Raw genomic sequence first — 25432 nt, forward strand, 5'->3', positions numbered from 1 at the left:
GAAAGTAGCCTCAGTAACGCCAATGTGATGGAGGTTTTCATATTTCTTCAGTAGGCGCGTACACGTTTTGCTCAGCTGTAAATGAGCTTTTTTCTGATTACGATTGAAGGTCAGACTGCTACAGCAACCAGTGTGAACACTGACCCATTGAAGTCAATGGCTATAGTCACCATATAATTCTACCGGAATGAGGACAGCTTTCTCCCAGGAAGCAGCGCTCTGCGTACTTTAACTGTATGGGATGGCAGGATTTGGCGCCACTAGACGCTAGATGTTCTCCCTGCGCTTGTGTGGGTTTCCCCCTGGTCCTCCATACTGATCGGGAACTTAGATTGTGAGCTCCATTGGGGAAGTGAGTGATGACAATGTCTTTACAGCGCTGTGGAATAAGTCAGCGCTATAGAAGTGAGTAAAATGAATATGTCCACACACCCTTAGGGTATGTTCTCATATGGCATCTGTGCTACGTAAAAAATCTGCAATGGAATCCACACATAACATGACCTGTGGTGTGGTTTTTAAATCGATTTCTGTCACCGATTTCATGCTTTGCAGAGGGCGAAGTCATCAGCAGTATTTGTGCTACGAATTTGCTGTACACTTAATGGATGATTGGCGCTGCGGTATACGGCATCCACACTGCCAGACACGTGCCCTAAATGTTTCCTACTGACAATATAGATTGCATTTTCCACTCTTTAGATATTGATGGCCTATCCTCCATCAATATTAGGAGGGTGTGGATTCGACACCCGGTCAGCCGCTTTCTGCAGTCCCTGAAAGCAAGACCGTGGACAGAGCCTGAAGCAGAAGCCTCCATCACTGTGTAGAGGCCGCGCCGGCGTACTGCACCTCAGCTCCTATTCGCTTGTTATTGACACCTTCAACCTAACAGCTCATGCACACGACCGCATCGAGTATTACGGTCCGCAACATGCAGATCTGCAAAGCACGGATGCCCCTGTGTGCGTTCCACAATTTTCGGAACAGAGTTGGACGCCCATAATGAATGACAGCCATTCAGCATGATGCATTCCCTATGATGCGCAACCTGTGAGTCATCAGCTACGTCATATTGAAAGGTCGGCTCCTACAATATCGTACCTATCAGATGGTTCTATGAGTGGCGGTCAGCTATGACGTGAAGTAGAAGGAGGGGCGCAGCACATGTTCGTCAGGGTTGGTGTCGCGTGTGGATCGTGTACAGGGGGGGGGCGGAACATGGGCGCGCAGGTTGCGCATCATAGGGAATGCATCATGCTGAATGGCTGTCATTCATGTCAATAGGAGAGGACGATACAATGTTGGAAGGATCGCAGAAATGGGCGGCACCTATTTAGATTTAAAAGGAGTTACCTGTGGGCGCGCGCACGTCTATACCCACTTCCCCTGACGAAGCCACATAGTGGCGAAACATGTCGGGAGGGGTGTAACAGTGTAGCGTGCTACTTTTTAAACAGGGACAGTGAGAAGTCAAGGGAGCAATAACGAAGGCACAGTGATATCAATTTAGAGAGTACAAGGGAGTTTGACCGTGTCTATCCAATTATTACACAGGGCAGTTCTAGTGAGTGCACAGTGACAACAGTCAGCAGCAACCCGTGCTGCAATCGAGCATCCAGCAGTAACATCGCATTATAGGGGAGCACCTAGCAGATAATTGAGTAGAGTACTTAGACTGCCATGAATGTTATCCCATAATAGGGAACATAGGAGATAGTTCTAGTTGGAGCACGCACGCACGAATATACTGTAACACACAGTGAACTTGTCACTCCTGAATCCCATATGTATTAGATCAACAACCTAAAATACAAAGGTTGTTGATGTGGACCGGTCATAATCACCCCATAAAATATAATACATAAGAGGTCCTCTATAGTATGCATTTTCATGTGCCTCAACAATGCACCCCATAGGCACAAGGGAATATCCCAATATCGCTAAGAGTTATTAGCGTATAGAAATAATAGCCTAATATCATCTCACTGAACCCTGATAATTTTAAATAAGTTTTTGTGTATGTAAGTCTTATATTGGCATTAATAAAGATAAGTTTATATTTTTTTAAATATCAGTTAGTGACCCCTACAGGGATTTATTGGTCTAACAAGACCATAGCAGATTTTGGAATATGTCAATTGTCTACAGATTTTTTTTTTAATATCTAAACTAGTTAAAAACTCTGCTCTCAGTATATCTTTATAGTGGTTATAGCTCCGTTTTTTGCATAGACCTAGATTTAAAACTCCCCATTATTGCTGTATGCTGTAACCACTAAGGGAAAAGTTAGGAGATTACTACATGCAGGTATGTATTAAAAAGGGTTTTCCAGGAATACGGAATTGAGGGCCTGTCCTTAAGGCTAGGTCTACACAACGACATTTGTCGCGCGACAGATAGGGCACAACTACACTGCAACATTTGTCGCGCAACAATTTGTATAATGGCAGTCTATGGTGTCGCACTGCAACATGCTGCGACTGTCGCAGAAAAATCCATATAGAATGCAGCATGTTGCAGTGCGACACCATAGACTGCCATTATACAACTTGTTGCGCGACAAATGTTGCAGTGTAGTTGTGCCCTATCTGTCGCGCGACAAATGTCGTTGTGTAGACCTAGCCTAAAGGGATTATTAAAGAATCCCGTCATAACCGAGCGATGTCTTGTCTATTTCCGCCAGCCCCCTAGAAGTGAATAGAGCAGTGGCTGCGCTTGTGCGGTTGGGCCTCTAAAAATAGAAAATAGTGCCGCTCAGCTATTTTCGGCGCTCCCATGGAATGAATGGAGGGCGGCCACGCATGTGCGGTTCGCCCTCCGGAACATCGTGGGCTCTGTTCTGAGAATAGGTGCAGGTCCTAGAGGTGGGACCCGCACCTATCAGACATTGGGGACATATCCTAGCAGTATACCCCAAATGTCTGAAATGGGTATAACCCTTTAATAAAATTATTGCGTTGCGGCCTGGTTTTTTCTTTTTTTTTTTTTCTTTTTTTACCTTCCAGGTGGACCAACCGATCGATTAGCTGCAGCACCGATGTGCATTCTGACAGAAGCATTGCGCTGCTGTCAGATTACACGTAAATCGGTGTATGCGGCGCTGCAAGACGAGATTTCTACTCTGCAGTAACAGATACGTTTGCCAAGGCATACGAGCTGAGGAGGAGGCGGCGTTCCTATGCTTTGGCAAACACTTTGTATATATATTAAAAAAATAAATCCCGGCAATGATTTATTCATCCACATCGATTGATGTGAATGGAGAAATCTGGTTTGCCAGGGCATACGAGCTAAGTGGGTATGGATGTAGGGCGGAGCTCCTATGTCCTGGCAGACGCCTTTCCCCTCCATTTTTTTTTTTTGGCAGAGATTTTTTCATCCACATTGATCGATGCGAATGAAGAAATCTGTGCCGTTCATTTTTTTCTTTCAGCCCAGAGGCTGAACCGAAAAAAAAAATCTCATTACCTGTATGCTCAATATAAGGAGAATAGCAGAAACTCCTAATGCTGGCCATACATGTATTGATTGCGGAGACCCTCAAATGCCAGGGCAGTACAAACACCCCACAACTGACCCCATTTTGGAAAGAAGACACCCCAAGGTATTTGCTGAGGGGCATATTGAGTCCATGAAAGATTAAAATTTTTGTCCTAAGTTAGCGGAAAGTGAGACTTTGTGAGAAAAAAAAAAAAAAAAAAACAATTTCCGCTTATGCGAAAAAAAAAAATTTCTATGAACTTGCCAGGCCCCTCATTGGATACCTTGGGGTGTCTTCTTTCCAAAGTGGGGTCACATGTGGGGTATTTATACTGCCCTGGCTTTTTAGGGGCCCTAAAGCGTGAGAAGAAGTCTGGGATCCAAATGTCTAAAAATGCCCTCCTAAAAGGAATTTGGGCCCCTTTGCGCATCTAGGCTGCAAAAAAGTGTCACACATCTGGTATCGCCGTACTCAGGAGAAGTTGGGGAATGTGTTTTGGGGTGTCATTTTACATATACCCATGCTGGGTGAGAAAAATATCTTGGTCAAATGCCAACTTTGTATAAAAAAAAATGGGAAAAGTTGTCTTTTGCCAAGATATTTCTCTCACCCAGCATGGGTATATGTAAAATGACACCCCAAAACACATTCCCCAACTTCTCCTGAGTACGGCGATACCAGATGTGTGACACTTTTTTGCTGCCAAGGTGGGCAAAGGGGCACATATTCCAAAGTGCACCTTTCGGATTTCACCGGTCATTTTTTACACATTTTGATTGCAAAGTACTTCTCACACATATGGGCCCCTAAATTGCCAGGGCAGTATAACTACGCCACAAGTGACCCCATTTTGGAAAGAAGACACCCCAAGGTATTCTGTGAGGGGCATGGCGAGTTCCTAGAATTTTTTATTTTTTGTCGCAAGTTAGTGGAATATGAGACTTTGTAAGAAAAAAATAAAAAATAAAAATCATCATCATTTTCCGCTAACTTGTGACAAAAAATAAAAAGTTCTATGAACTCACTATGCCCATCAGCGAATACCTTAGGGTGTCTACTTTCCGAAATGGGGTCATTTGTGGGGTTTTTCTACTGTCTGGGCATTGTAGAACCTCAGGAATCATGACAGGCGCTTCAAAAAGCGTGTAAACACTGTATAGTGTGTAAACGCTATAACTTTTACCCAAACCATTTTTTTTTTTTGCCCAAACATTTTTTTTTTAACAAAGACATGTAGAACTCTAAATTTGGCGAAAAATTTATATATGGATGTCGTTTTTTTTGCAAAATTTTACAGCTGAAAGTGAAAAATGTCATTTTGATTAATAACAAAAAAAGTAAAAATGTCAGCAGCAATAAAATACCACCAAATGAAAGCTCTATTAGTGAGAAGAAAAGGAGGTAAAATTCATTTGGGTGGTAAGTTGCATGACCGAGCGATAAACGGTGAAAGGAGTGTAGTGCCGAAGTGTAAAAAGTGCTCTGGTCATGAAGGGGGTTTCAGCTAGCGGGGCTGAAGTGGTTAACTTTGCAACAGAACATATAAACTTTAACTTTTTTAACTGAACATTAACCTTTTTGCTTACTGGTGTTTTTTTTTTTTTTTTACCTTTATAGAACAAACCTCTCCTTCCCCATGGGTCAATGTGCAAATCGCCCAAAGATGTGGCGAAGTGCGTTATGCACTTTGTCCCATGTGAAAGGAGACTTTGCAGCAGCTGTGAGTGAATGGGCCCTAATAGCCCTGTGTGCCTGTCCTGGTGAGATGTGATCCCTATGCTAATAGTGTACCTGTGAGTGGTACTTCCGGAAACACTCTCCAAAGCATAGGGCAGGGTGGTCAGGGCAGTCAGGACAGAAATAGCGGTTGTCACGCCTTATTCCACTCCTGCTACAGACACGACATCTTTTTCGGGGTGACGGTTGGGTTTAGGTACCAGGAACGACATTGGGGAAATGTCGCTCGTGTAGACGGCTAACTACACTGGTGGATGGGGCCACGGAACCTCCTGGATACAGGAGGTTCTCGATGATCTCTTCCTGAAATTTGAGGAAGGATCCAGTTCTCCCAGCCTTACTGTAGAGAACAAAACTATTGTACAGAGCCAATTGAATTAAATATACAGACACCTTCTTATACCAGCGTCTGGTTCTGCGGGACACTAAATACGGAGCCAACATCTGGTCATTGAAGTCCACCCCTCCCATGTGGAGGTTATAGTCGTGGACTGAGAGGGGCTTTTCAATGACACGGGTTGCTCGCTCAATTTGTATTGTCGTGTCTGCGTGAATGGAGGAGAGCATGTAAACGTCACGCTTGTCTCTCCATTTCACCGTGAGCAGTTCTTCGTTACACAGTGCGGCCCTCTGCCCCCTTGCAAGACGGGTGGTAACGAGCCGTAGGGGGAAGCCCGCGCGACTAGTTCGCGCGGTACCACAGGCGCCAATCCGTTCTAGAAACAAATGCCTAAAGAGGGCCACACTTGTGTAAAAATTGTCCACATAAAGATGGTACCCCTTGCCGAATAAGGGTGACACCAAGTCCCAAACTGTCTTCCCACTGCTCCCCAGGTAGTCAGGGCAACCGACCGGCTCCAGGGTCTGATCTTTTCCCTCATAGATCCGAAATTTGTGGGTATAGCCTGTGGCCCTTTCACAGAGCTTATACAATTTGACCCCATACCGGGCGCGCTTGCTTGGGATGTATTGTTTGAAGCCAAGGCGCCCGGTAAAATGTATCAGGGACTCGTCTACGCAGATGTTTTTCTCTGGGGTATACAAATCTGCAAATTTCAGGTTGAAATGGTCTATGAGGGGCCGAATTTTGTGGAGCCGGTCAAAAGCAGGGTGGCCTCTGGGACGGGAGGTGGTGTTGTCACTAAAGTGCAGGAAACGCAGGATGGCCTCAAAACGTGCCCTGGACATAGCAGCAGAGAACATGGGCATGTGATGAATCGGGTTCGTGGACCAATATGACCGCAATTCATGCTTTTTTGTCAGGCCCATGTTGAGGAGGAGGCCCAGAAAAGTTTTAATTTCGGAAACTTGGACTGGTTTCCACCGGAAAGGCTGGGCATAAAAGCTTCCCGGGTTAGCGGTGATAAATTGTGTGGCATACCTGTTTGTTTCGGCCACAACTATGTCTAAGAGCTCCGCAGTCAAGAACAGCTCAAAAAATCCCAGGGCCGAACCGATCTGAGCTGTCTCAACCCGAACTCCAGACTGGGCAGTGAAAGGGAAAACTACAGGTGCGGCTGAAGTTGGGGGCTGCCAATCAGGGTTTGCCAGCACCTCAGGGATTCTAGGGGCTCTACGGGCACGTCTTTGCGGTGGCTGCGACGGGGTCACTACTGCACGTGCCACCGTACCAGCTTCAACTGCCCTTCTGGTGCTCGCTACTTCACCAGGTTGTACGGCAGTGCTGGTACTAGGTCCAGGGAGGGCTGGGCTGCTGGTGTATGCCTCACCACGTAATCCGACAGCACCAGCCCCACTCTGCTGCTCTTAAAGCGGATCCTGCGCAACCTGCGGTCTAGCGACACGGGGCCGGGTACGCCTGGTGGTATCAGGGACCTCAGCCTCCTCGTCCGAACTTTGGGTCAGAGAGCCACTGCTTTCTACAGGTTCGTATTCTGACCCGCTGGATTCATCAGATGAGGGTTCCCACTCCTCATCCGACTGGGTCAGAAGCCTGTAGGCCTCTTCAGAGGAATACCCCCTGTTTGACATTTTGGGCAACTAAATTTAGGGGTATTCCCTGAGACTACCCAAGAAAAAAAAAGCAAGCCTGTCTTACAAAGGGGAGGCTAGCGAAGTACCGGAGGCCGCTGCGGTTGATAAAAAATATCAAAACTGATTTTTTTATCGCCGCAGTGCGTGTAAAGTGATTGTGCAGTGATCAAAAAAAAAATTTTTTTTGTCACTGCGGTGGGGCGGGCGTGGGTGAACGCACGTGTGGGCGACCGATCAGGCCTGATCGGGCAAACACTGCGTTTTGGGTGGAGGGCGAACTAAAGTGACACTAATACAATTATAGATCTGACCGTGATCAGTTTTGATCACTTCCAGATACTATAAAAGTACAAATGCTGATTAGCGATACGCTAATCAGCGAATAACGAACTGCGGTGCGGTGGGCTGGGCGCTAACTGATCGCTAAACTACCTAACCAAGGGGCCTTAACTATACTGAAACCTAACGGTCAATACCAGTGAAAAAAAAAAGTGTCAGTTTGCACTGATCACTTTTTTCCTTTCACTAGTGATTGACAAAGGGGTGATCAAAGGGTTAATTGGGGTTCAGGGGGGTGATCTGGGGCTAAAGTGTAGTGTTTGGTGTACTCACTGTGTAGCCTGCTCCTCTGCTGGATCCAACCGACGAAAAGAACCAGCAGAGGAGCAGGCAGCCATATAACAGATCATATTTACAAATATGATCTGTTATCTGGCTCTGTGATTGGATTTTTTGAAAATCATCAGCTTGCCAGCCGCGATCATTGGCTGGCAAGCTGATGACGAAATGGTCCTCTTCGAAATGCCGGCCCGAACTGCGCATGCGCGGGCCGCATAGCGCGTCATCTCGCGTCTCGCGAGATGACGCGTATATGCGTCGTTGTGCGCAGCGCTGCCGCCTCCGGACCGCACATCTGCGTTAGGCGGTCCGGAGGCGGTTAATGACATGTAGATTCTGGGTTGTACTAGTATTGAGCTGTTTTTGACCTGGTGCTGTATATATCTACCATGTTTGGTTCTGATGCTCAATATATATGTACCAAGCCTGGTTCTGTATTTATGTAATGACCTTGGTATGGCACCATATCTATACTACTACTGCAACAAAGGGAATCCATCACCAGGATCTTAGACTATTATCTGAAGTTATACATAAGTAGTCCTGCAGATAATACGTCCAGATCGCTACTTTTTATGTTCCTACTGCCCCTATCCGCGTTTAAAGCTGTACTGAAATGTACTATAGGGACTACTGTGCATGCACAAAGGACTCCTCTCCATTATATTAGCACTGCACAGTAGTCCGGGTTGTATATTTCACTGCAGCTTTGAGTGCTGACAACGCGGGAAAGAGAGACAGTAGGACTCCTTACCTGCAGCACTGCTCATGTATTCATCCAGTTCTGAATGGTGGTGACAGCTTCCCTTTACATCGTAGATTAGCCATGCCCTATTATGCAACCTACACCCCTCCAAAAGGCCACTTCCATTTTCATACCTTCCGGCCGTCTTGGATCTGGAAGGACAGCCATGGATTTTGGCAGCTGTCCCTCGGTGGCTGAGGTATGTCCTGCTTTCCACTGTCTGTGTGTCTTCAGGATGCAAGTTTAGTTCTCTTATTAAGAGAAACAAAATACGAGTATCGCAGGTTTGATACCTTTTAATGGCTAACCAAATAGAAGTAATGATGTTACATAGCGAGCTTTCGAGACATCACCAGTCTCTTCATCAGGCGTACTACAACAATATATGAAGAAACAGCAATATATATACAATAAGAACAGAGGCATGGGGGAATGAATAGACATTTGAAAAAAAAAAAAAACAGAACATCATATCAAAGATCTTGAGAATGAGTCCTTAATTATCTTACAGATAAGGGGTGTGAAAGTTTTATGGTCTCTGAATTGATGTTATCTCAGAGACCTGGTGCCCCGACTATGTCTATAGAAGACTCTTTAGATCTTGTAGTGTGTCATAAATCCCCGGGACAAATTCAGTCCAAAGTGTCTGTGAAGGTTCTCATTTATCCAGGTCATGGTATATCTGTAAAGAATAAATCAAGGCAACTGGACGTGCTGTAGAAGTGAATGTACTGTACAAGAAATCTACAGTACGTCCAGTTGCCTTGATTTATTCTTTACAGATACAGTATTTAAAGTGTCAAGCAGTGTTATACATTTGTATTCCCAAATTCTTCTAGCTTTTTAGGATTTGAAATTACCTTTTAATATGAGAACTTTCATGTGTTCTACATTGGCCGCAATACCATTTTGGACCAGTACATTGACTCCTTTAGAAATGTAGCACAGTCTACAATACTGGACAAACATATAAAAGAAACATTCAACATCAACATACAGGAAAGGAGGGCGATTCAAACCTTAAAAAACAACAAAGGAATCACCATAAAACCTGCAAGTAAACGTGGCGCTATAGTCCTTTTGAACACTTTGGACTATGTAGAAGAAGCACACCGACAACTCACAGACACACAATACTATATCAAAATGGAGGGAGACCCAACTCAGAAATATTTAAAAGAGTTGAAAAAGGTCTTCCTGCAGGATCCATGCAACTTTTAGACTTGGTACCTCAGAATCCCAGGATAGGAGTATTCTACATGCTTCCCAAAATACACAAAGCAGGGAATCCAGGGAGGCCGATCATTTCAGGTATGGGAACCCTCACTGAAAAAATCTCAGGTTGGATAGAGGGCATCCTCAAATCATTAGTGAGGAACACAAAAAGTTATCTACAGGACACCACTGACTTATTGAACAAACTGTCAACCATAGGTCCCCTCCCTAAAGGCACAATCTTGGCCACCATGGATGTGGAATCCTTGTATTCGAATATCCCGCACAATGATGGATTATTTACTTGCTGAGTATACATGGAGGCGAATGGGATCGTTTCAGAGTCTGTACTACAACTGACCAAATTCATCCTCACCCATAACTATTTCTCTTTTGACAAGGAGATATATTTACAGGGCACTGGGACTGCCATGGGCAGTAAAATAGCACCGCAATATGCAAATCTCTTCATGGCAAAACTGGAAAATGACTTTTTGGTATCCTGCCTCAAAAACCCTTGGCCTACTTTCATTTCATTGACATCCTAATAATCTGGACCGACTCTGAACATGAACTGATAAAATGTCATGAACAATTTAACAAATTCCATCCCACCATAAACCTGACCCTCAACTATTCCCACACAGAAGTCAGCTTTCTGGACACCACCATAAAACTTAAAGACAGCTCAATACAGACATCCCTGTATCGGAAACCTATTGATCGGCCTACATACCTCAAATGGGACAGCTTCCACCCCAAACATATTAAAAAGTCCATCATCTATAGTCAAACCATCCAATATAACCAAATCTGCTCCAGCCCATCAGACAGGGATGAGCATTTACAATATCTGAAAAGGATACTTTTACACTAGGGCGATCATCCTGCTTCAATTGAAGATCAGATCACAAGAGCCACCAAGGTCCCCAGAAGTCAACTTCTGCAATACAATGAAAAGAAACAGAACCAGCACATACCTCTGGTTGTGACCTACAACCCACAACTAAAGGTACTGAGGAAAACTGCCAAAAAATTACATCATGTCCTATGTAAGGATGAACAACTAAAAACAATCTTCCCAGATCCCCCCTTAATAGCTTACCGACAACCTCCAAATCTAAGGAACATTCTGATCAGATCAAGTTCAAGGCCATGTACCACAGAAAAAGGAACCCATCCCTGTAATACAAGAAGATGCAAAACCTGTTCCCATATAATGACAACAGATAAGATCCGGATCCCCAACACACAGCAGGACTATAGGATCCCTGGGACATTCACATGTTCTACATCTAATGTTGTTTATCTGATTCTCTGCACTAAATGTCCTGTTGGAGGCCTCTACGTTGGAGTAACAGGACAGAAACTCAATGCAAGGATGAGGTCCTACCGCCACACAATTAAAGAGAAGAAGCTACACTTTCCTGTGGCTAAGCATTTCTGTTGCCCAGGACACAATGTAGAACACATGAAAGTTCTCATATTAAAAGGTAACTTCAAATCCCAAAGAGCTAGAAGAATTTGGGAATACAGATTTATAACACTGCTTGACACTTTGAATACTGGACTGAATTTGTCCCCGGGATTTATGACACACTACAAGATCTAAAGAGTCTTCTATAGACATAGTCGGGGGCACCAGGTCTCTGAGATAACATAAATTCAGAGACCATAAAACTTTTACACCCCTTATCTGTAAGATAATTAAGGACTCATTCTCAAGATCTTTAATATGTTGTTCTGTTTTTTTCAAATGTCCATTTATTCCCCCCATGCCTCTGTTCTTATTGTATATATATTGCTGTTTCTTCATATATTCTTGTAGTACGCCTGATGAAGAGACTGGTGATGTCTCGAAAGCTCGCTGTGTAACATCATTACTTCTATTTTTGTTAGCCATTAAAAGGTATCAAACCTACAATACTCTTATTTTGTCTCGCTTAATGAGAGCACTAAACTAGTTTTCTATTGGCTAACACGGTCCCAGCAGGGAGTCGTCAACTTCTTCCTCCACCATTCACCCGCCTGGTGCTCTCCCCAGCAGAAGGCGCAATTAAGTAAGTCATCTCTCTTGCAGGGCGAGTGCATAGGCCGGGTGATGATAATCACTCCCAGCCTGCGTGCCCCACCAAGCAGGTGTGAGAGCGTAATTTTATTGTGCCCGCCTCTAGGGAGGGCTGGATGCTCCATTCACGGGGGGGTACGGGCCAGGTGAGTGTTACTTTTTTTTATTTTACAGGACAGGGGCTTCACTATTGTAAGGTAACAGAGCAGCACTATTGTGGGATGGGCACTAAGGGGTATTCTACTGTGCGCAGGGTCCCAATGGGGACTGGGCGAAATTGGACAATTATATTGGGCGGCGTTAAAGACGTGGCTTAGTGCAAAAAGAAACTGCCACAGCACGCTACTGCTCGCACCACTGATAACGTCCCTCCTAGGGCTTTTTTTTAAAGTTGGGAGGTATGTCACCCTCAGGTCTCTCCCAGGACGACCCATGTGTCCACCATGTCCATAGCTTTACTTTTCTGTATCCTAGGAAAACTTCCAGACACTTTTTTTTTTAGTTTGTCCCCATAATGGAACAGTAAAACTGAGAAGCATGGCACATGTGAACCTAGCCTTATCTGCTTATTTCTAGGGAGGACATGTAAAGATACACAATTTCTAACCCCCACATACACACACGCTGAGCTCCTATCTAGGCACATGTTTTCTTTCCTTCTGTTTCTAACCTTCTCCTAGGCTTTTCTGGGTGTACCAATATGGCCGCCTCTGCAGTTCCCATTTCACCTTCCTGACGCACGTTGTTTACCTCACGTGATTGGTTCCTCCCCCTCTTGACGTCAGTGCGCAGCTCGAAGGAGGCGGAGCTTCGTAGAGAAGCAAAACACTGGGTGACCCGGAACCGGGCGTCGTAGATTCATTAGCTTAGCATAGACCCTGTAAACAGGGGCAACCGAGAGACGGAGAGAGAACCGCATGCGTTATTAGGGCCACGTGACCATAGAGGTTGTGGAGGGGCTGGCGCGGCTGAGGTGACAGGAGTTCAGTGACAGGACAAAAGGCGACGTCGGGCTAGTAGAAGGAGATGAGAGCTGTGTGCCAGTATGAGTATACACTGAGCAGCCGCCTATAGGGGGAGCTGTCACTGATAGGGCATAGTACAGGGGTATGAGGGACAGTTTTGGGGTTCAGAGCCAGTGACCCCAGAGAGCGGCTGACCATCACCCCTGGGTGATGAGTTGAGGTCAGATCCCTTTTCCTGCCCCCATCTCACCCACCCGGCCCTCACCATGTCTCGGTGGCTATTCCCATGGTCCAGCTCCATCAAGACGCGGGCGTGCAGGTATCTCCTACAGCATTACCTGGGGCACTACCTGGAGGAGAGGCTGAGCCTGGAGCAGCTGAGTCTGGACCTCTACAATGGAAGTGGCCGTCTGACGGATATACACCTGGACATCTGGGTAACGTCACTCATAGCGCGCTCTTCAGTGTGTGAATTATCTGTGGGGAGAGCGGAATGCCGCGTTTTATCATTGTAGGTCGTAGTAGACCATGAAGCTAAGTTTACATGGACACCAAGGACAGGCGTGTAATGACTAGTATACATGGACACCAAGGACAGGCGTGTAATGACTAGTATACATGGACACCAAGGACAGGCGTGTAATGACTAGTATACATGGACACCAAGGACAGGCGTGTAATGACTAGTATACATGGACACCAAGGACAGGCGTGTAATGACTAGTATACATGGACACCAAGGACAGGCGTGTAATGACTAGTATACATGGACACCAAGGACAGGCGTGTAATGACTAGTATACATGGACACCAAGGACAGGCGTGTAATGACTAGTATACATGGACACCAAGGACAGGTGTGCAATGACTAGTATACATGGATTGGAAATCAAGAACAGGCGTGTAATGACCGTAGTTTACATGGTCACCAAGGACAGGTGTGCAAGGGCTGTAGTGTACGTGGGCAGGCGTGTAATGACTGTAGGTTACATGGACATCATGGGCAGGCGTGTAATGACTGTAGGTTACATTGACGGACATAATGACAAGTTTATACATACAGTGCTGCCCATAATTATTCATACCCCTGGCAAATTTTGACTTAGTTACTTTTATTCAACCAGCAAGTAATTTTTTGACGGGAAATGACATAGGTGTCTCCCAAAAGATAAAAAAGCATTTCTCAGCTTTTATTTACATTTGAGCAAAGTGTCCAGTCCAAAATTATTCATACCCTTCTCAATAATCAATAGAAAAGCCTTTATTTATCTATTACGGCAATCAAACGCTTCCTATAATTGCAGACCAGCTTTCTGCAGGTCTCCACAGGTATTTTTGCCCATTCATCTTTAGCAATGAGCTCCAAATCTTTCAGGTTGGAGGGTCTTCTTGCCATCACCCTGATCTTTAGCTCCCTCCACAGATTCTCAATTGGATTCAAGTCTGGACTCTGGCTGGGCCACTCCAAAACGTTAATGTTGTTGTCTGCTAACCATTTCTTCTCCACTTTTGCTGTGTGTTTTGGGTCATTGTCATGCTGAAAGGTCCACTGGTGCCCAAGGCCAAGTTTCTCTGCAGACTGCCTGATGTTGTCGTTGAGAATCCTCATGTATTGCTCTTTTTTCATGGTGCCGTTTACTGTGATTAGGTTCCCTGGTCCATTGGCTGAAAAACACCCCCAAAGCATTAGGTTCCCACCACCATGTTTGACAGTGGGGATGGTGTTCTTTGGATTGAAGGCTTCTCCTTTTTTCCGCCAAATGAAGAAAACATCATTGTGACCAAACAAATCTGACCATAACACAGAAGACCAGAAGGTTTCTTCTTTGTCCAGATGAGCTTTTGTGTTCCTTATCTGGAGAAGTGGCGTCCTCCTTGGTCTGCATTGTGCAGTGTCTGTTGGATTGTCTGCCTTGAGACATTGCCACCAGCAGAGCCCAGATTCACCAGGATGGCCTTGGTGGTGATCCTTGGATTCTTTTTCACCTCTCTAACTATCCTCCTGGCCAGCACAGGTGTTACTTTTGGCTTCCGACCACGACCTCTGAGATTTTCCACAGTGTGGAACATCTTGTATTTTTTAATAATACTTTGCACTGTAGCCACTGGAACTTGAAACCATTTAGAAATGGCCTTGTAGCCCTTTCCTGACTTGTGAGCAGCCGCAGGTCCTCACTGAGCTCCTGTGTCTTAGCCATGACTGTCCACAATCCAACCGCAGAGAGCTGCTGTTTTTCACCTGTTGAGTTGATTAAAACAGCTGTTCCCAATGAATCAGGGTAATTAGGATGCTTTAGAACAGCTTGGACTATTTGGAATCGTATAGAACTTTTGATTTTCTCACAGACTGTGACAGTTTGTGAAGGGTATGAATAATTTTGGACTGGACACTTTTTGGTCAAATGTAAATAAAAGCTGAGAAATGTTTTTTTTCCCTCCACAATAATGCCTCTTGTACATCGTCGTATTGTCTTTTGGGAGACACCTAGGTCATTTCCCGTCAAAAAATTACTTGCTGGTTGAATAAAAGTAACTTTTAAGTCAAAATTTGACTACATTGGTTTGGGGTGAGAAGGACCAAACCTCTTGTAGTCTTGCACGGATAGGACTTCCCTGGAGTGGTGTCCGCTGTAGCCACTGGTTATGTTCTGGGAGAGTCTGCTTTCTCTACAGAAGATGACATTGCCTGCTGTTACACTACCCCCTGCCCATCACCAGAGCTAGATCTGTACGGACATTCAGCACGCAAGGAATGCCGGCTGATTTTGGTATGCAACACTATCCCAGGGTGAAATGGGCAGTCGCTCAGGATCATTGTGGAGGTGATACCGTGTATCACATTTTCTTGTAGATGATACCTTTAGACCTCATGCACACAGTCCTATTTCTTATCTGTGCAAGCTCCAAATTATGATTGAGCGTTAGTACAACACCTGCAGGAGTTTATAGGGCTGTATTATACTCCTGTGTGAAGAGCTATATATGGTTTTTTTCCTATGAATGTGACTGAAATAACTTAAAGGGGTTCTGCAGTTTGTTTGTTAGTTGTTTTTTTTTTGTAACTGATGACCTAGCCTCTGGATAGATCATCAGCATCTGCGTCCGAAACCCGGGACCCCTGCCGATCAGCTGTTTGAGAAGGCAGTAGTGCATCGCAAAGCACCATTCGCTGCCTTCTCAAACAGCTGATCGGCAGGGGTCCTTGGTGTTGAACCCCCGCAATTCAGATGCTGATGATAAATCATCAGTAGAAAAAACAAAACAAAAAAAATGCAGAACCCCTTTAAAGGCTATGTACACCTCTAGGGGCAATTTTTTTTAATGATTGCATTTTACTCGTTTTGGGCTAAAAATCTTTTTTTTTTTTCAATTGGTCTTTATTAAAAATATTGGGTTAACTGTTCATCTAGCTGTGTGAATCCTACTTTACTTTCACTTTGTTCCGGTCATCTAATAACCCTTATCTCTAATTTACTGTAAGGTGATAAACACTTATTTAAAGGTGTTGTCCAAGTTATTTTTTATTGATGAGCTATCCTCAGGATAGGTCATCAATATCTGATTGGCTGAGGTCCGATACCCGACACCCCAGCCGATCAGCTGTTTGAAGAGAGAGCGCGCGCCGTGCCAGTGCTGCCTCCTCTTCATAGTTTACCTGCTTGCCGTCGCATCTGCAGCGGTGAGCAAATGTAATTAAACCAGAGCCGTCCCATTCATTTCAATGGGATGGCTCATTCCCATACACTTCTATAGGAGCGATCCATCCCATTGAAATAAGCTTGGGTGTAATTACACCTGCTCACCGCTGCAGATGCGACGGCAAGCAGGTAAACTATGAAGAGGAGGCAGCGCTGGCACGGCGCGCGCTCTCTCTTCAAACAGCTGATTGGCGGTTGTGCCGGCTGTTGGAACCCCGCCGATCTGATATTGATGACCTATCCTAAAGATAGGTGATCAATATGAACAGCCCGGAGAACCCCTTTTAAATCACATTCTTATCAGTAAGATAAGAATTGAGCTATAATGAGTGTTTATGAGGTCAAAGATTAGAGATAAGGAGTCTGTCAGCTCCCCAGCTGACGGAAAAGAGAAAATCTAGAAGCTGTTACTAGAGCATCTCCGCCCCTGTTCAGAAAAAATGGCTCCATATTTGTAAAAAAAAGACAAATTAAAAAAAATTATTTTTAGCTCTAAATGAGTACAATGAAATAATAAAACATAGGATGTAGATTACCTTTCAGCAGGTTCCATTATATGTGGGATTAAGAAGATAAATGGGGGTCATTTACAAAGACCAGCTTTTTATACCAGTCTCCCACAGCAAGGAGTGTGCCGGGAGTGAAAACTACCCCTGCCAATGACTGGAATAGGTTTCACTCCTCTTTTAAAAGATGGTCGATTTGTTGGGGCCGAAGCCCCAGCCCCCATCAAATGCACTTGCAAGTCTTGCAACTTTTTTTTTTACTCTCCAAAAAATAGCATGATGCATTTAGTAAATGACCCCCATTGCGTCATGCCGAGGCATCATGCAGCAGCCCATGAGTGCCCAAGGCTCTGTAGTACTGCACTGCGCATGGTTCGTAGACGTGCCATCCTTTGACACGTCAAAATCAAAGATGCAAGGTAGACAGTAGGAATAGAAATTTTCTGCTGGCTCCCAACCATTGGCATGTTTTTTGTTGTTGAAATCTTTGAATGTTCTATATGGCAACCAGAAATTTCGAGCACCATAGTGATCTCCACCCCTTCCCCACCTTGTCTGGCCTGGATGCAGTGGAACTAAAGAAACTGCATCGTACAGACCACTTAGTTGTTTCCATAGTTCAGACCACCTCTGGCTACTGGATCCAGGCAGGACGTCGTTGGAGGGGCCCCATTCTATAGATAGATGTTGGTGCCACCTCTGGAACCTGCTCTTATCAGATGTTTATGACCTATACTGTGATGGGAATAGCGTTTTAAAGGGGTATTCGTTTTTAATACTGGTGACCTATCCTCTGGATAGGTCATCAGTATCTGATCGTTGGGGGTCCGACACCCGGGACCACTGCCGATCAGCTGTTTAAGAAGGCAGCAGCGCTCCTGTGGGCACCATGGCCTTCTCCGTGCTTGCCAAGCACAGCGCTGTACATTATATAGCGGCTGTGCTTGGTATCGCGCTCAGCCCCATTCACTTCAGAGGATAAGTATCAGACCCCTTTAAAGTTATCACCTATGCTAGGACAGCTGATAACTGGTTGGTGGGGGTCTGACAGCTGGGACCCCCACAGATACCGAGAATAGGAGAGCCTCCATCCTGATGGAGCAGCAGGTTGAGAATTGGCCCTGCCACTCCATTCATTCTCTATGGGACAGCTGAGGATTGCTGAACACAGCGCAGCGTATCTGCTTCTACTGTAACCTACTACTAGATGGGCGAGTCTGCCAGAGCGGGCACCAGTTTTTGCTAGAAGCCCCTACTTTAGCTCTAAGAGAAAGAACTAAGCTGATGATCTCTTTTGCTAATAGGACTTATGGATTGGACAGGCATTGAGGGTCATTTACGAAGTCCGGTCTTAGATTCCCACCTACACTGCCGTAAGATTCGGCTAATTTATGATGAGGCGTGCGCCTTGTCGTGAATTAGGCGAATCTAAGGCAGTCCATGCGCCTGGTGTAAAAACTACTCCAGCACCTGCCCCGTCCCATCCTCCTGCGGAACACGGCATAAGTCACAAAGGGACTTGCGGCTATTTTGGTCGTAAAAATAGATGCAAGTCCCTTAATTAATGCCCCTCATTGTGTTTGTGAGACCCTTTCTTTACATGTTCCATACTCTGCACACTGCGTGTATGTTCAGCCTGTGGTGGAGATACTTGGAGAGCTGTAGACACTACATCCGGCACAGTCACCAGTAACTTGCACAATGTCCAGAGTGATTCCAGGAATCTCATTTCAGTCCGTTCTCTGAGTGAGGTCCAGGAAATCCTCAGCTGTCACTTGCTGCACAATCCCATCACAAAATGTGATGGCGTTGACATTTATTTTTACTTTTTTCTTCCCCCCCCCCTTCCTTTCCTACTCCCTCCCGTCTCAGAAGCCTGATATTGGTTCTGAACAAACTAGGGCTGCAGTAAACGAATATTTTTGTAATCGAGTATTCTATCGATTATATTTCTCGATTCATCGAGTAATCTAATAAGAAAAAGCTACTTAAAATAACGTACGTAATTAGGTATGTATAAAGTTATTGGTTTGAAGGGGTTAATAACTTTATACATGCCTAATGCCAAGGTGCTTCCATTAACCCCACCAAACCAATAACTTTATACATGCCCATTGGGTTTGGAGGGGTTAATGGAAGCACCTTGGCATTAGGCATGTATAAAGTTATTGGTTTGAAGAGGTTAATGAAAGCACCTTGGAGGTGCCTTCATTAACCCCTCTCTAAACCAATAACTTTATACATGCCAAGGTGGTGCTTGCAGCCTCCATTAACCACTCTCTCTCCATCTGCCTCCCCCCAGCCTCTGATCTGCTTGCCCCCAGCCTCTGATCTGCTTGCCCCCAGCCTCTGATCTGCTTGCCCCCAGCCTCTGATCTGGCTCCCCCCCCCCAGCCTCTGATCTGCCTCCCCCCCCAGCCTCTGATCTGCCTCCCCCCCAGCCTCTGATCTGCCTCCCCCCCCAGCCTCTGATCTGCCTCCCCCCCCAGCCTCTGATCTGCCTCCCCCCCCAAGCCTCTGATCTGCCTCCCCCCCCCAGCCTCTGATCTGCCTCCCCCCCCAGCCTCTGATCTGCCTCCCCCCCCAGCCTCTGATCTGCCTCCCCCCCCCAGCCTCTGATCTGCCTCCCCCCCCAGCCTCTGATCTGCCTCCCCCCCCCAGCCTCTGATCTGCCTCCCCCCCCCAGCCTCTGATCTGCCTCCCCCCCCCAGCCTCTGATCTGCCTCCCCCCCCCAGCCTCTGATCTGCCTCCCCCCCCAGCCTCTGATCTGCCTCCCCCCCCAGCCTCTGATCTGCCTCCCCCCCCCAGCCTCTGATCTGCCTCCCCCCCCAGCCTCTGATCTGCCTCCCCCCCAGCCTCTGATCGGCCTCCCCCCCAGCCTCTGATCGGCCTCCCCCCCAGCCTCTGATCGGCCTCCCCCCCCTCCCCCCAGCCTCTGATCTGCCTGCCCCCTCTGGTAACGCAACCCCCCCCCCCTCCCCAGTATTAATCATTGGTGGCAGTGGCCACAGGGTCCCCCTCCTCCCCCCATCATTGGTGGCAGTGTCAGTTCCGATCGGAGCCCCAGCAGTGTAATGCTGGGGCTCCGATCGGTTACCATGGCAGCCAGGAGTCACGCTACTGAAGTCCTGGCTGCCATGGTATGTTAGTGAGCAGAGAGCAGCGCATTATACTCACGTGCGCTGTGGCCGCCGGTCGCTCCTTCTTCTGTCTGTGCGGCGGATTGCTAATGCTTACAGCATTAGCAATGCGCCGCACAGACCTATGAGAAGGAGCGACCGCCGGCCACAGCGCACGTGAGTATAATGCGCTGCTCTCTGCTCACTAACATACCATGGCAGCCAGGACTTCAGTAGCGTCCTGGCTGCCATGGTAACCGATCGGAGCCCCAGCATTACACTGCTGGGGCTCCGATCGGAACTGACACTGCCACCAATGATGGGGGGGAGGAGGGGGACCCTGTGGGATATGGCCGGCACATTCATTGGTGGCGCAGTGGCCACAGTCCCTCCCCTCCTCAGTCCCTCCCCTCCTCCTCCTACTTGGTCTTCAGCGGCAGCCGTGCACAGTGGGGAGGGAGAGACTCCCTCCTCCTTCTCCGCTGTGCCGGCTCAGTCCTGTCTCTCTGGCCTCCATAGGACACCGAAGCGATGAGTGAGATGCTTAATTTCACTCCCGCTCCGTGATCACTTGATCTAAACGATTCCCCGATGCAGGGAAACTGCATCGATGAATTTTTTGACTCGATTTAATCGAGTTATTCGAATAATCGTTTCAGCCCTAGAACAAACACACATTCAGGGTCAGAGCTCGCGCTGTCATTTTAATAATTTTAGTTTTTTAGTGACTATTGGACATAATCTCCCGGGTGAAGGGAACCGGTGTTTCTAGCAGTCCCATATCCCGGGTCAGTCGTTTGTTCAGTTTCTGTATTGCCCCGAGAGAACAAAATCTGTGGGGTGGTAAAGTGTCAGGCCATATATACATGAGACATGTACATGGGGCAGGTTGTGGGTGCACAGAGTCCTGCCATCTAAAATTCACCAGAATAAGGCCTCACGCACACGACTGTGCTGTGTTTTACATATTCTATTATTTTTTTTGCTGGGCCACGGAACAGAGCAACAGATGTGGACAGTACTGTGTGGTGTCAGCATCTTTTGCGGCCCTATTGAAGTGAATGGGTCCACATCCGAGCCGCAAAAAAATGTGGCTCAAATAAAGACCAAAATAATGTTTGTGTGCATGATGCCTAAACCTCAGTAGCCTCCATGTTAGCGCTCTCCTTAGACGTGGAGGGACGGTCCAGTGGGTTAAATACCAACTAGTTGCTTGCTTTTCCTAGATACCCTGACTCAGGGGTTGTGTGAGCAGGGACGCTGATAGCATGTAGCTAGGATATGTCATCCATGTAAGATCTGTAAGTATCTGACCTGATCATTAGGAAATCGCCATGCCACTGGATGGTTTTACACTGCTGTTTCTGGAAGTCGTATTGGCAGACTATTAGGCCAGTTTCCCACCAGCATAGTCAGTCCGGGAAACACCGTGTGGGACATAACACCGCTCCTCTGAAGTGAACTCACAGCATCATTATTATTAATGGTACTGTGAATCTACTGAACTGTAGTCACTGCCTTACATCACTACAGTTCAGTAGACCTGCGGTCAGGCAGGAACACACAGCATTGAAATTATTATGAATTTGTGAGCTCATTTATCAATATAGCTCCCACACGGAGTGTGTTTCCAGACTGGATACCGCCGTGTGAAACTGGCCTTATAGTCAGTGCTGTAGCAGGCAGTGGAACTAACAGAAGTAGGAACATTGGGAGGAATATATCAAGCCCCATGTGCCCAAATTCTGTCAGAAAAACAAAGTCTCACACTACGACTTTTACCCTGCCTGCCACATAGTTGAAAAGTGGGTATGAAAGTTGGTGGTGTGATTAGCTAGTTGAGTAGGTTATGCTTAAAGATGTCCCAAATTTAACAAGCAGGGGGTTGATGAATTTGGCACTTATAGCTCCAACTCAGAACTGATTTCAGAAGTTCACACATCATGAAAAATTCCCTCATGGCCTATTCCTCACCATCAGTGGTCACAGCAGTCAGACCAGTGATTAGCCTTCAGTGTTTCTCTGGCATCGCTTTCTTTGTAATTGCTATGTTACTGTCACGATTAGTGTTGGGGGGGGGGGGGGGGGGGGCGACTCCATACTGAGCACAGGAGGGAAGGGGAACAGTAACTGGGCCTGGAAACAATAGAAGAAACAGGTCACCTCGTAGACAAGACAAAAACACAGAAATATAGTGGCAAATCTGGGGGAGCTGCTCAACCCCTAACACTGTAGCGTGTTTTTCATTGGGGGAGCAGTCCCACCGCATGTGGACCGCAGCAAACGACTATCCCCAGCAAAAAATATTTTGCATACGGTGGAGGATGTCGGCGCGGTCCACATGCACCATAAAGGCATCCTACACAAAACGGAGCATTGTGCGGATGAAAATATAATCATAAATCACAGAAGAAATGCACCAAACGGATATGCCACTGACTATACTGGCTAGTCATAAATGCAGATATTAAAAGCTGAGACTTTTGCCAATATATTCCTGTCAGGAAGATATCGGAGCCCACATGCACCACGTCACGGCTCTCAGCATGGCAAGGGGTCCTACCACTACGCTACCTATGGTGTGAACAAGGTCTGAAGGTGATGTAATCCAGCTCACAGCCAAGCTTCCACACAACCGCCTAGCAGGACAACTAGTGCAATGTGAACAAAGCCAGACTGTAAGCCACACCCATATCAGACCGTGTGATGGAGGCTACCAGGTGCAAAGGAGAGTGTTTAAATGCCAGGTAAAGGCACATACACTACATATAAAACAAGACAAAAACACAGAAATATAGTGGCAAATCTGGGGGAGCTGCTCAACCCCTAACACTGTAGCGTGTTTTTCATTGGGGGAGCAGTCCCACCGCATGTGGACTGCAGCAAACGACTATCCGTGAGCCGTGACGTGGTGCATGTGGGCTCCGATATCTTCCTGACAGGAATATATTGGCAAAAGTCTCAGCTTTTAATATCTGCATTTATGACTAGCCAGTATAGTCAGTGGCATATCCGTTTGGTGCATTTCTTCTGTGATTTACACCTCCTAGACAACCCTAATCCAGACCCTGACTACCTATCAATATGAATAGGCCTTGAAGGTAGGAATATTCATAAGCAGGATACCTAGGCCCTGGAATAAGTATAGGACCAGAGACAACTCATCCCTCCCAGATGGATGAATGGAAGTCTATGTCTCAGGCCCAGATACAACAACAGGGAATATAACAAATACAAACAAATGCAAAACTTAACTTCTGTAGAGATGGAAGAACCGGAACACCAGAGGCGACCTCACACCAGCTCAGCCAAACCCAAATGAAGCTATCAACCGCATAGTCAGAAGGGTGGGGTGAGACTATAAAGGGTAGAAGTGATGACCACTGAGCAACAGCTGAGAAAAGGGAAGTGGTCATTAACCCTATCAACACTGAATCAAGAGAAATCAAGGAGGCTGTTAGATTCCTCCACGCTCAGCCAGTCTCCTTGATTTCCTGACATCAGTCACCTGAGCCGCGACAGTTGCTTGATCACGTGTAATGAGTTTCTTTCGGCTGTTTGGATCTTTTCGCTCTGCTTCTTTAGAATGGTCCCACGTTTTTGTAGCCTGTGCCATCGTACCAGCTTGTACTAGGAAATGCCCGCTGACTTAGTCACCACCAGTTTAACTTTTTCTGGTTATGAACCTTCCTGTGTTTTATTTGCTTTGCTGTAGTTCTTGACACATTCCCAGGTAATTGATGGGTAGTTTGTAAGATCAGAGGTAGTTTAAATAGGTCACTTCTTCTACGTGAGCATGAGCTGTCATCTGTCATGGGCATTGATCACTTCCTAAATTCCATGTGCCACTTCTATCAGGTGGTATGGCCCAATGCATATTTTCCTAGTGACTATATGGAAGAATAGAGAGCTCCACCTATGGATATTGTATTGGTAAAGGGGTTATCCAAGTGTTTAATACTCAGTATCTGATAGGTGGGGATCCATGTCCCAGAATCCTTGTCAATTAGCTCTTTGAAGAGACTGTGGCTCTTCCTATGCCAGTGACATCACGTTCATTGGTCACATGGCCTAGTCACGTTGAAGTCATTGGGGCTGAGCTGCAGTACCAAGCACATCCACTATACAGTGAATGGCGCTGTGCTTGGCAGACTACAAGTTGGCCGCAGTGCTGACCAGAGGCCAATTCAAACAAATAATAAGCAGGGGTTACGGTATTCTGACCTCTACCAGGTACTAATGACCTACCCTGAGGATAGGTCATCAGTATTAAAGGCTGGAAATGGCCCGCCATACACCCTGGCCCCTCATACTGATTCTCCTTACCTGGCTCCCCGCTCCTTGCTCTGCTTCTAGTCCCCATGCATGGATGAAAACATCTGGTGTCCAGGGGGGGGGGGTTAACAGTCAATGGCAGGTGGTGACGGGGACGTCCCCTTCACCGCCTGCCATTGGCTGCCTTCCCCCGACACCGGATGTTTTTATCCGTGCACGGGGAGAAGCAGCTGTGGCCGTGCAGGGAGCGAGGAGCCAGGTAAGTGGCATCAGTGTAAGGGGCCCGGGTATATAGGGGCCATTGCCAGCCTGGATAACCCATTTAAACACTCAGAAAACCCCTTTAATAGTAGATTTTTTTTAATAATAATTAGCTCTGTTTTTGTTACCCCAGCATACTACTTTACCTGCCTTTTTTTGGTATTTTAATCTTTTTCATATTTCCTTCTGACTCAGTCCGTGAATGACCTCCTGGACTCCGCAGGGGCTCCGCTCGAAATCGTTGATGGCTTTATCGGCAGCATTTCAGTTACTATCCCGTGGTCGGCGCTTGTCACGGAGAATTGTACTCTGGAAGTTTCTGAACTGCAGATTACTTGTCGACCAAAATATAGGGCTGGTAAGTGCTAATCATACCCACTTTTTACTGTACACTGTACCCACCTGAGCTGTGAGTTTTCACACAGAGGATAATATATTAATACTGGCACATGGGTTCGCAGCGTGCCAGTCTCTCCACTGGGCAGTCTGTTAAAATATTAATCAATGAGTCGCTTTTAGAGTGGCAGTGAAGCCCTGCAAACTTCTTCAAGGGCAAACGCTATATTTTTCAGCTTATCTGTGCCAGAAAATGGTACTGAGTAAAATATGTACATGGTGCATTGTGCATGTGTACATTAAAGCGATAGTCCCATTTTATAATGTGATGGCATATCACTAGGATCTTTTGAGACCTCCTCCAGCCTGAGAATAAATGGGCCCCTGTGCTGTTTTAGAGCTGCGTGCC

At 46.3% G+C, this 25432-nt stretch overlaps 1 protein-coding gene across 1 annotated transcript in view; it reads left to right on the forward strand.

Annotated features, from left to right (window-relative positions):
- Nucleotides 1–12670: 12670 nt before the first annotated feature.
- ATG2A (autophagy related 2A) overlaps nucleotides 12671–25432 on the forward strand; it is a 132516-nt gene continuing 119754 nt past the window's right edge. The window contains exons 1-2 of the mRNA XM_044269730.1: nucleotides 12671–13264; nucleotides 24883–25045. Of these exons, the coding sequence (XP_044125665.1) occupies nucleotides 13094–13264; nucleotides 24883–25045 (334 nt within the window). The 5' untranslated portion in view covers nucleotides 12671–13093. The remainder of the gene's footprint in view (nucleotides 13265–24882; nucleotides 25046–25432) is intronic.

This window comes from Bufo gargarizans, chromosome 10 (assembly GCF_014858855.1).
Source record: "Bufo gargarizans isolate SCDJY-AF-19 chromosome 10, ASM1485885v1, whole genome shotgun sequence".
Taxonomy (NCBI): Eukaryota; Metazoa; Chordata; class Amphibia; order Anura; family Bufonidae; genus Bufo; species Bufo gargarizans.